Here is a 12,281-nt window from a genome sequence, read left to right on the forward strand (position 1 = left end):
GGACTTCCTTACGTTTTATTCACAGGTTTATGCTGTGTCAGAACCCACCCACCTTTCTAACCTAGAAGTTCAGGGAATAAAAATGGTGAAACTAAATTATTAACACATGACACGGGGCCAAGCCGAAAGGCAAATCAGTAGCGGGACATGTGTCTGGACTCGGCGTGACGGGCAAATGCTCGGTGTTAGCTGTGCAGACACCATGACATGCCGGGGGCCTGGCCACGTGAGGACACAGACGTCTCCTTTCAGGATAAAATAAAGGGTAGTATAGAATGTGCTTGGCTTTTCCTACTTCTCCGGAGGGTTGGATTTAACTGACTTCACTCTGAACCAGTGACTTGACTCTGGCGGCGTCGGGGGTGGTTTCTCCCGCTCCGCATTTGCCTGGCCGTGGCGGGCTCTGAGCTGACCCGCCACCTGCTCCCGGCCCCGTGGTCCTTGGGGGTGGCCCCGAGGAACATGCGGTGACTTCCAGAGACTTCTGTGGCTGTCAGGGGCCACGGAGGTGGCGCCATGGCGTCTGGTGGGCAGCCGCCCCGCCGTGCGTCGGGCGGGGCATCGTCTGACCCCCAGTGTCCACGGGGCCCCGGTGGGCACCCCTAGCGTAGAGGACGCGCGTGAGGAATCCTCCCGTGACCCCACGGAGGTGCTCCCTGCCGGCGTTCCTAACCTGTGCCTGTCACGGAGCGCCACCGCCGCCGCTGCTGCTGAGAAGCCCCCCGAGCGGCTGCTGGGTGAACCCGCGGCCCACGGCAGGGTCCCGGTGCGGAAGCTGTGTCTGTCCCTCACCCAAACTGGGCCAGCAGCCGGCCAGCGTCCCCTGCTCTGACCACTGGCATCTGGCCACTCGGGCAGCCACGTGCAGCACACGATCCACTGACCCACACGGTGGGCCCGGCAAACACCCTCCCTCTGGGGGTGGCTGGCAGCTAACGCTCATTGTCAGGGGCCTCTGCTCTTCCTCTCTCCCCTTCTCGGCCCCCCTCTCCCGGTCTCCCCGCTCCCCTTCTCTCTCCCTGCCTCCCGCTCTCTGTGCCTATCTCCCCCTCTTCCCCCCTCCCTCCCCCTCCTCTTCTGCCTGTCTTTCTTTTTTGTGCTGTGGGAGACGCATCTGAAGCCCACAAGCCCGTGGATGTTAGGGCCGCCCACCTCGCACTGGGAGACTGGGGCCGTGACCAGGCAAGGCGTGTCCCTATCTGCGGGACGCAGCACCTTCCACTGTTGGATGGGAACCCCTTGTCCCGACCGTGGCCTTGGCCTGCTGTTGCTGACGGAACAGGAGAAGAAAGTGTGCACCTGTACCCAGACCTAGACCCACTTCTGTGGACACAATGCCTCCAAAGTTTCTTTTGATTCCCTCCTGACCCCGGGCCGGGCATACGGGAAGGGGTCTCTGCGCTGCCCTTCGGACAGTCCCTTCCCCTCGGGAGCAGCGGCGCCTGTGGGGAGTCCTGTCTTCAGCTCTGCTACTTGGCGGCTCAGATTTTAGTCGTTAAGAGGCCGGCTCTCCGCGGTGTTGGGGCGCCTGCCTCTCACTGGCCGTCCCGGGACCTTATTCAATGCCAGAGACGGTCCTGTCCCCGCACTCTTCTGGTTTAGAAAGGCTGCTGGGTGACCCGAGAAATGTCTCACAGGTGGGTGAGCTGCAGGACAGGTGGGCGTAAGCGGAGCTGGCGGTTTGGAGCCCTGAGGGTCTGCCTCCTGTGAGGACCCCCTGAGGAGGCCGTCGGGGCGGCCTGGTGTCTGGAGCCCGTGCATAAGCGGGTGGAGCGGAGGGCGCGCCGGAGCCCGCTGGTGGCAAGGCGCCTGCGCGGTGGGGAAAGGAGGGTGGGGGGCGTGCAGGGGCACGGGTGGGCCACGTACCTTCGATGAGAAGCGTAGTTGCCGGTGATGTGCCCGGAGCCATCGCAGCCGGGGGTCGGGCACCTGCAAGCACAAATACACATCGGGCGGTGACTCGGGAGAAACCAACCCCTCAACGCTTCGCTTCTTTCCTCATCCAGAAAGCACACTCTCAATGCTTCACCTCCCGGCCAGGGAGAGAGCAGCGGGGCAGGAAGCCCCGTGGCAGGGAACGCCACCTGGGCCCACCTGGTGCGCCACTGCATACCAGCCTTGACCACCTTCCTGCTTCCAAGCACAGGGATGCGCCCGGAGCCTCACACCCTCAGTACCTGCCTGCTGCAACACCGCCCAGGGCTTGGGCTCGAGGCTCGATCCCAGAGACTCTGTCCCCTGCAGATACGCCCCGCCCGCTTCCCTCCTGCTCCCGTGAGTCTCGGGGGGTCGGTGGGACTCGGCCACAGTGGTCACCTGCAGAGCAAGCTCTGTACGTGGCAGGATGTGCACGGGGACCGCTCTGTCTACACTTGAAACACCAGTACGGAATTGGGCTCCCGGTAAAGCCGGGCCATCTGGCTGACATGAGTCCAGGGAGGGCGGCGCCTGGATGTGAGCTCTGGGGACTCCGGCAGAGTGTCCTCGTGTGCTCAGGGGACCTCGAGCTGCCTTAAAGCCCTGTGCCCTTATCTGACCCGAGCGGAGCCCAGATCTCTTGGTCAAGCAGACCCAGTCAGTCCAGACCCTGGGTTCCTTCTGGGCATCCGCACCGCCTGCGTCAGCCCGGCTCACGCGACACGGTGTTCCTTAGGAACGGTGTCGTAATCACTGCCCTCCCTACACCCTCCTACGTGCGCCTCTCAAGGACAGTCAGGTGCGCCACAGAGACCTTGCACTTCAAGCTATTCTGGTTGCCAGGTAGCTACTGGGACTGTAAAACATAAGGACAGAAATAAAGAAAAAAATTCTTCTTTCTTTCCATGAAGTGTGTAACTCTCAAAAACAACAAGGATGAATGGACTTAGGGAGAACGTCACACCTGGGTCCTCCCCGTGCCCCGTCCCCTCTCCACGAGCTCCTGAGCGCCTGGCAAGGACAAACGCCGCCGACTGCAAACACTCAGTGAGCACTGCTTCCGAGGGAGCTCACATTCCTTCCCGCTCAGAGTCACCGTGGGCACCGGCGCCCCCGGAGGGGTGGCGCAGGACGCGGCACCCGCAGCCCGGGCGCCGCCGGACACGGACGGACGGTGGGTGCCGCGTGCCGACGCACTGCCTGCCTCTGCTGCAGTCCTGAGAAGGGGGTCGGCCGGGGCCCCCGGCTCTCAGGCTGTGCTAACGGGCACGTGCGGTATCACGTTGGAGGTCACAGTTCCATTTGCGGCCTGTGCTGTGAGGGCAGAAAGAGGCGAACGGGGAGCGTTTGCCACGTAACTGCTGTGGACACGGGAGCCAGGAGCTCTGAACTAGGCGTCTGCGGTAGAACAGCGCGGTGCGCGGAGTCTGCGTCCAGAACCACCACCTAGACCCGGCTGCTGACCTGACTTTTGTTCAGAGTAACAGCTGTCTGTGTGCAGTTAAGGTCTATTCTGCCAACTGGTGAGTAATTATTTTCTCAGTAACAACTTAAGTGACCTGGCTGACCTGGCTGTTCCCCCAAGTGGCGCCTCTTGCGGACGGACCCCTACTGGCAACACACCCGGAGGGAGGGGATCGGAAAGCAATAAACATCATTCCTTCTAAGAAAAGCTCATCTCCGTGCAAGTTTCTGTTTTGAAATTGTATCAAGAAACAGAAATGTTTCCTACTAGCCTATAATATACACTTGGTCTTGCTTTTTCCTTAAAAAAATTCTTCAAACTCTTCCTAATTTAAGCACTCAGTGCAAATTTATTTAAAATTTATTCATTTTAACACGAGTAGAAATTTTTCAATATGTCTTTTTTTGGTGAGGGCTGGAGGAGGTTGACATTCTGTTCAAATTTAAAGTGAACCACTGTAACCAAAATAATGCAAATGAAAATCAGATTTTACTAATTATAAAAAAAGATTTTTCAGAGTAGATTTTGTGTTTAAGCCATTTACAAAGGCATCATCTGATTAAAAAAAGAGGCGTTTAAAATGTCCTTTATCACTGTGAAAACAACAAACAAAATATTGATTTGGCTCATTTCCGCTGTGTGGGGAAAGAAAACAATATCTCCAGAAAGTCTTCACTTTCTTAAAAGGTCTGCTTTCATCGCCGCAGGACAGAGGCGGGGAGTCCCAGGCCTGCCTCAGGCAGTGACCTGGGGCTGCTCCCCTCCCAGCGCCACCCCTGCACCGGTGCGTGGAGGGCGCTCAGGTTCCCTCCACCCGAAGCAGCCCTGCACTCTGGCCAGCCAGGCGTGGGGAGGGGTGCCCGGCTCACTGCCTTTCTTTGTTAGGTCCCCTTGACGCAGCTAAGGATTTGCAGGGGTGGCAATTCAGCTTTTTCGTCTTTAGGTGGTGCTTCTGGACCACATAAGGCAGCCCAGAAAGGTTTCTTTCTTCTATCAGCTCTCCGTATTCACTTTTTTTTGTTGCTGCTCAAGACTTTAAGGCTTTTTTAAACTCTTAGATTTACATAAAGATTTCCTAGCTTTAAGAAATCTCAACACTCAAAAATACAATTTTCTGAAGTCGGTGGACGAGGGAGTGATTATTCACCTAACAAAAGGGGTCTTCACGTCTCAAATGGAGCCAGCTCCAGGACCCTTGATAATGGGGCGGTGTAAAATCGATTTACAAAAATTCGATTTGCATCTACCCATCTAAGAGCACATCTTTTCCATGAAAGGAGGCCCATGTGGGATAATCAAAGTCCCCCGTGGATAAAATCAGACAGGAGCATGTGCCGCACAGCTTGGGTTTTGAAATGGCAGAAGAGATTGACTGGGTTTCCATGGAAACTCCCCAGAAGGCAGGCGCAGGTTCTCTGCACTGGAGTAGTCAGAGGCAGCCGGGGAAGCCGCCCTCCCCGCTCCCTGGCAGTTCCCGGGGACAAATGGCACCGAGCCTATTTTAGGTTCCTGCACTTGTAGATAGATGTAAAGTTCTGTGACATAAAACACTTGCTTCATACATTGCTTCTCTTTCAGTCCAAAGGTAGTTTAGGTGGAGATGGTCTGAGAGAGCACAGGACGAGTAAATAATCTTATGCTCTGCTCGCCACCTGGGGGGCGGGTATGTTCAAGATAAAAACATTTGTGCCTTATCTGTGATCTTGCATTTGCCTCGGGGTCTCAGAAATACCAAGAGAAAATAATTTGGGGTAGTGCATGTTATCGTCTGGCTGGAAAAATCGGTCTGAAAAAGACCATTTAGAAATGGCAATGGGTGGGGGCAGGGGTGGCGCCTGGGCAGCTCAGTCGGTTAAGCGTCTGACTCTTGATTTTGGCTCAGGTCAGGTCATGATTTCACGGTGTGTGAGTTCAAGCCCCGAGTCTGGCTCTGCGCTGACAGCACAGAGCCTACTTGGGATTCTCTCCCCCTCTCTCTGCCCCTCCCCTAGTAGTGCACTTTCTCTCTCAAAATAAATAAACAAACATTAAAAAAGAAAAAGAATGGCAATGGGAAAATCATGAGTAAATGTTTTAAAAGGTGTTTAAGTTTTGTAGAATCCAAACAAAATCTGGAGAAAACAACGGGACACTCACAAGCTTCTGGGTTCTGACTTCATGGAGCTGCTCCTTCTCAGCTGGCAGCGCTGTGGTCTCTGCCGCTTTTGCAGATCTAACACAGGAGAGACCTGCGAGCCCGAACCTCCTTCCAGAACAAAGCCCTGTGCGCTCATGGCTGCTCTGACATTGACCACGGAAACAAACATTCTCTTTGGACCTGCACAGGCACTATCACTGCTCACAGCAACACGGGGGCATAAAATATATCCCCTTGTATCAAAACATAACTTAGGGTCTATGCATTAAAACACACAGTCATGGACACCGTACGACTTTGCACAGGCACACGTCACATGAACGTGACAGCTTCGTGTCGGCAAGACACACAGCTGTTACAGCGTTGCCTTCCCCATCCCGGGCCTAAGACCCGGCGGGAGGAATGGGGAAACTCCTCAGATCCACGGGCTGAGTTGTATCACCCGTTCGTTGTCGGTAAGAATACCTTTAAAGTGCTTTCCCCATGGGCGATCATGGCCCTCTCTTTTGAAACTAAATACGAGGATTTGATAAAGAGTTGTATTAAGAAAGACATGTAAAATAGGGCATTTTCTTGCAGTGAAATGGATGTCTGCATTAGAGTGCGTATCACTACGTGCCGTGAGTGGAGACTGGTGACCCACGTGGCATCCGCCCCACTGGTGACATGCTAGTGAGGGGGAGGGCGGGCCCTGCGCACACGAGCACTGCTTTCCGGGGCCCCAATGAGCTGCCGAGGCGCCCTTGCCAGGTCACAGGTGGCTAAGCCCCAGACTCCGCAGGGCCAGCCCCTCGCCGCCTGCCTGGGGGGTGACCCTGCCTGAGTGCGGCACCCTGGGTGCGGCCGCCTCCGAGACCTTGTGCTCAGCGTCCCGCCTGGGCTGCACTGTGGGGTGGGGGGATCCAGGGGGGACTAGTTTCCCACAGATCGGCTTACAGGAAAAAATACCCGGAGGCGTCTTGGGCTCTCTCATCTTGGTAAGAGTCAATCACTTATTTTAAAAAATCTTCTAGATAGAGCAGGAGGAGCCGTGGGCGTTTCCGGGCTGCATCTGCAGCGTCTGCGCTTCGCCTGCCTCGTGAACGGCCCTGCGAGGCTGCGGGCAGTAGCCAGACATCCACAGACCCGCTGGGGACCCGGGTGACCACACGCATCGTGGGAGGTGTACTCGGGTTCTGGGCGGCATTGCATGGGAAGGCCCTAGGCCACTTTTCTTGCTCAGTTTTTTCGTGGCAACTCTACCAAGGGGACGTATTTGAGTATAATGCCAAATATTAAAAAATATATAATTGTATTCACATTGCTCTCAAGTTTAAAAGAAATCTCAAAAATGTAAGATTAGGCCTCATCCATAGTAGCAAAATGTATTTGTAAATTGGAACGATTTGGGCCACTTGTACAAAAGTCTTTGCTTCATTTATATAAAAAGTTCAANTTTTTTTTTTTTTCCCTAAACAGGTATGGTTCTAAAATATATTTATTTTGATTTTTTTTTTGGTCACATAAATGGGAAACAGTAAAGGCATTTATAATAGTGCAAAATAAAGATATTTTCAATGGAAAAAAAGACATATACTGATTCTTATGCTACATATCTGTGATTTTCTCCCCAAATGGAAAGAGACCAAGGTCATTTAAAAGCAACACACATTACTTTTGCCCAGTTTCTTGGATACATTACCTGAAACTGAAACTCAAGGAAAGACAAAATCCTGCAAATCACTTTTTACCTTGTAAGACAGACATTCAATCATTTTCTTTTTTTTTTTTTTTGGAAAGTCAACATTACGAGTGCATGTCTCGAGCCTTCCGCAGCCCGGACACACCCCACGCTGGCGCCTGGCACTTTCCCAGCGGCCCCGCCCCGGCCTCCCGCCAGAAATAGCTCCTGACGCAGCCGAGCTCCAGCCTCTGAGCTGTGCGGTGGAGCCCCCGCTGCAGGGCCTGGGGAGAGGCGGGCCCGCAGGGGGCTGGCTGGGCGCTGTCCCGCCCGCCGGAGCACCGCACCAGAGCGCCGTCCCCTCCTGGAAGCAGTTCTGGGGGAAGCGTCCCCCGATTTGCCCCCTGCTCCTGACACCTGGCTTCTCCCCCTCCCCCTTCCTCGTGAGGGTCAGGCGGGGGCCTTTCACGCGGCCGTGTAGGGCAGTCTAGTCTTATGAAAACCTCCACATTTCAACGTGTGAAGCCGACCCACTGGTATAAGAATTTAGCTGGATAACTTGCTTCCTGATGTGTGTAACATTTTTGTCCAAGCACTTTTAAAATTACACTCAAACACAAAGCAATAAATGAAAGAGACTGTTACAGGTACCCTTAGAATGATTAAAAACAGAATCATTTTGATGATTCGGATAACCTTTCTGCAGAGGTCAGGCCTCAGGGCACTAAGAAGTGCGGGTGTGGTCATGCAGGGCGGGGACCAGGGGCCCTGGCTGGACAGAGCACCCCGGCAGCGGGGAGGTTGGGAGCAGCAGGTGGACGTGGGGGGAGATTTAGGGCCGCATCAGTTCTGTGGTGCCCAATAATTGTGCAAGCCACAGCACACGGTGCATGCGGTCAAGTCCACTGGGCCGGTTCTTAGCCTCAACCCATCCATCAACGGGATGTTTCTAGCCATTGTCATCCTGACTCAGAGGCTCACAGGCTGGCCACCAGGCTTGGGTCACCTCCACTCTGACCTGTGCTGTGTGAACCCCCGTCTGCCCTCCCCCCACTCAGGCCTGGGGTGCCCTGGGAGCGTGTCCACTGCCCTGGCTTTGGCTGGTGGCCCCGCCGGACCGCACGGCCCCTCGCAGAGCTGAGGCGGAGTCTGGCTTGTTCGGGCCCACGTTCCGGGGGACACGGGAGCTGTGTGGGGTGGGGGAGGTGCAGCCCGCTGTGCATGCGCATGCAGCTAGTCCTTTTCATACATGCAGCCTCCACATCTGAAGCTCTAACTCCTCGGTTGGTCATGCTGCCTCCTCGTCCGGGGTGGGGTGGGGGTGGGGGGAGCCTGCCTGGGCCCCTGGCCGCCACGCCGCACTGCTGCCCGCTGGGTGGTCCCGGGAACATCCAGGAGTAGGCTCCTGTCCAGTGCGGCCGAACGTACCTAGCACATCCTGGTGTCCCGTTCACCTAACGGGATGTGTCCATGGGAACCTGCTGCCAGAGCACATGCACGTCCAGCAGCAGTGGAGCGGCCAAACAAGACACTGGGGCCGCTGGAGCCAGAATTGCAATTGGACTCGGAGAACCCATGCAAGAAAAAACACACAAAAGGTGACTGGTGCGGCTGAGCGAAGGCAAGAGAAACCAGCATTCTAACGTCCTGTCCTACGTGGGTGTCCACGTGCACCGCGACCTTCACCCTGGGCATGCAGAGACCTCGCGCGGGGCCCGCCAGGAGGCACTCACCTGTCGCCGATCGCACTGAGCTCTGTGGCAGCCAGTGCCGTTTACCGTAGTGGAACGCTGTGCAAGGGTGTGAGTGTGTGCTGGGGCGGGGGTGCTTTCTGACCACGGTGGGGGCGGGGAGGGTGCTGAGGTGCGCGAGAGTGAGCGCCTCCACCGCGCCTGCGAGGGGCCTGGCCTCTAAGGATGGGGGGCGCTGGGCCCCGTGTCCCGCTGGTCTCACTGGCGAGTAGCGGGATGGCGACCACAAGGACTCGCCTGCTGAAGCAGGTCACTGCCCGGGGCGGGGGGCGGGGGACCCTCTGCAGAGGCTGCCGGCTCGGCCACGCCACGCTGCCTACATCATAAACCTGGTGGCTGCACTGGAGACAGACGGATGACCCCCTCGCGGCTACACCTCCTCCACATGCGGTGTGCGCGTGCCCCCCGCGCCCCGGCTCTGAGGACAGAGGGAGGGTCCGGGCGGCTGCAAAACCGAGGCAGCGCAGACGTGGCTTTCGCCCAGCTCAGGACACCGGGGCCCTGCAGAGTCGTCTGCAGGGCCACACGCAGACTTCCGTGGCCCGTGAGCGGCCACACACTCTCCCTTTTAGCTGAGATCGTGTTCCTCCTCCTAGTGTTCTGTCTAGTTGTTTGTCCTGTTGGGGGATCTTTTATTTTTTGAATCTCTCTTTTGTCTCAGAGAATGGGTTTTCAGTTCTAATTGGGAGATGAGAGAAAATGGCTTGGTCTGTCTGCGTCCTGGGCTTCTCTGTCCTTCCTCACGCTCCGCCACCGTGTCCCTGTCCCGCTGTCCCCGAACCCCGTCTCCTGCCCAGCTGCTTGTTGTCACTACCTGGTTTTAAGCTCCTTTTCAGTTTATGTTCTGCTCTGTCATTGCTCACTTGACAAGACTGAGTTCCGGCCTCTTCTCCCTTCTTCCTGGGGCCTCTGCCTTGTTTCATATCTAGTACTTTTTTTTTTTTTTGGGTCCCACTTATAAGTGATTTCAGAGACTCAATTTAGCACAAGTTTTGAGAAACTGATTGGTCAAATATGCTTATTTTACAGGCAAAGAGACAGAGCCAAATAGGCGAAGGTTACTGTTTAAGTTTGCACAAAGAGCTGCCAAGCCAAGATGAGAACAGACGTGCCTTCTGACCTGACACTCAAGTCGACTTGCCGTACGTGTCCCTCAGCACCAGCGGCGCCTAGCCCACGCGGCCGCCCCTCACGCCTGGCTCACTGGGTGCTGGGAGACAGAGCTCACCTGGCTGTCTGTTTGCGATCTTCAGCAATCCATCTCCAAGGACCCTCGTGCACTGGGGGAGTGAAGGGAACAGAAGGAGCACAAGGAAATTTCTCTAGACCTTTGTACCGGGGACACAGCCAGAGCGCTTTCCAGGAGGCACACTGTCCGCTGACCGTGTGGTCCCCCTCCACTCCCAAGGGGCCAGCCAGAGAGCAGGGGGCTCAGGGCCCGCATCCCTGCAGCCGGAAGAGCTGGCCCTGGGCCGGTTCTGGAGTCTGCAGAGTACGTACATTTCACTGAGGACAAGAAGGGAATGAGCAGGAGCCCAAGACGGGGCACCAAGTCGAGAGGGAGAGCAAGGCAGGCGGAGAGGAGGGGCAGGAAGCAGGCTGAGGGCAGCGCACAGGCGTCCACAAGAGGCCCTGCAGCGCCTGGACCCGGACCGCCGTCGGGGGTGTGTGGGGCGGGGGGCCTCTTAGCAGGGCAGCCGGCTCCTCCGCAGATGCCTGCGCCCCAGCTGCAGGTCAGGACTTGGGAGAAGTGAGGATGGTGTGCTGTTCGCCAGCTGGTCTGTGGAGGGGACGCGACGGTGACGCAGCGGAGGGGACGCAGAGGATGCCTGCTCAGCCCAGACCCCGGCCCCGGGCAAGTGCGGGCTCTCTCCCACCCGGACTGGCTGGAAGAGCAAGTTAGAAGAGATGGAATGAAGAGAGAAAGAGGCCGAGGAAACAAGATGAAAAGAGAAGTGTGGTAAACCAGATGGCCGGAGAGACGAAGGCGCATTCGGGGCTGTGACATGCCCGCTCTGGGACAGACCGCCTCCCTGGACGGGACTGCCCGCCGCAAGTCTGTGCCCCGTCCGACTCCGCAGGGACGGGAGCTGCGTTCCGGCAGGGACCCGGGACACGAGGGCCACCACGTCACCTGAGAGCAACGTTAATAAAGCATTCGGAGGCGTTAGCTTGGAAAAGACAAGACTTCAGGAACCAAAGTCACTGTCCTCACGGCGGGAAAGGTGGCCACTTGGCTCTAATGTCCCTGAGGGCCCGGGGACCCAGCTCCTGGGGGTCCTGTCCCCGACACGCGGCTGCTCAAGAACAAGGTGGAGACCGCCACAGCGGCAGGACGGGCTGGCGGTTGCAGTGGCCGCCCCAGGGGCCTCCCAGGGCCGAGGGACTGGGCTCTGTGCTCAGCCTCAGTCATCCTTCCTCAGGGAGACCGGCTGCGTCGTCCCCGTGGGCCCCCACGGGCCTGCAGGGAGTGGACGCCTCCCTCCTAGAAGGTTCTGCCTGAGGGCCCCCATGCAGCCTTCCGCCACACAAGGGGCCCCTCCCTGGAGCAGGCCGCTGCCTCTGCCTCTTGTGCCTGCGCGCCTGGCCTCTCTGAGCCTCACTTGAGCTGAGCACTGTGCCTGGCTGTGTGGCGTCGCCTCTCACCTCCCAGAACCTTCCTCTCCTGCCTGTCGTGCCCATGAAGTGGGAGGTGCCTTCCGCGGTGGCGGGTCCCTCGCTCATCTGAGCACAGGCTCACCGAGGGGCGGTTCCGGTGCTCTGTCTTCCCATTAGAAAACTAGGTCCCGAGGGTCACAGCGCAGGTGCAGACGCCTCGGAGCTCGGTGTGTGGCCCTGAGTGTGGCTGGTCTTAAATGTCCTCCTCATTCGCAGCAGGACGTTGGTGGCTAGGGTTGCTGCATCCCAGGTATTGGGCTGATCAGCAAGCGCCGTGCTGCCTGGGTGGGGAGCTGGGTGGGGAGTCTGGGGGACTCTGTCTAGGCGGACTTCTTCTGCCGGGAAGTCCGACCTGCAGGTGGGGGGGCTTACCTATCCCAAGCTGCCCCTTCCCACAAGCATTGGCTTTGCTTCCCCACATGCCACACGTTCCTGCCAGCCCCCCAAGCACCCCGCCCCGCCCTCAGATGCACACAGCAGGCTCAGCTGGTTGAGCCTCAGACTTCAGCTCAGGTCATGATCTCATAGCTCCTGAGTTCAAGCCCCACATCGGGCTCTGTGCTGACAGCTCGGAGCCTGGAGCTGCTTCAGATTCTGTGTCTCCCTCTCTCTTTGCCCCTCCCCTGCTGTGTCTCTCAAAACCAAATAAACATAAAAAAAAATTAAAAAGAAATGGGAAAGATTTTCTGGAAA

At 57.1% G+C, this 12,281-nt stretch overlaps 1 protein-coding gene across 1 annotated transcript in view; it reads right to left on the minus strand.

Moving 5' to 3' along the window:
• Positions 1-12,281, minus strand: part of MYT1L (myelin transcription factor 1 like) — a 276,307-nt gene that overhangs the window by 32,580 nt on the left and 231,446 nt on the right. The window contains exon 18 of the mRNA XM_077758294.1: positions 1,867-1,929. Within this exon, the coding sequence (XP_077614420.1) occupies positions 1,867-1,929 (63 nt within the window). The remainder of the gene's footprint in view (positions 1-1,866; positions 1,930-12,281) is intronic.

Source organism: Crocuta crocuta, unplaced genomic scaffold, assembly GCF_008692635.1.
Source record: "Crocuta crocuta isolate KB4526 unplaced genomic scaffold, BGI_CrCroc_1.0 scaffold750, whole genome shotgun sequence".
NCBI classification, from domain to species: domain Eukaryota; kingdom Metazoa; phylum Chordata; class Mammalia; order Carnivora; family Hyaenidae; genus Crocuta; species Crocuta crocuta.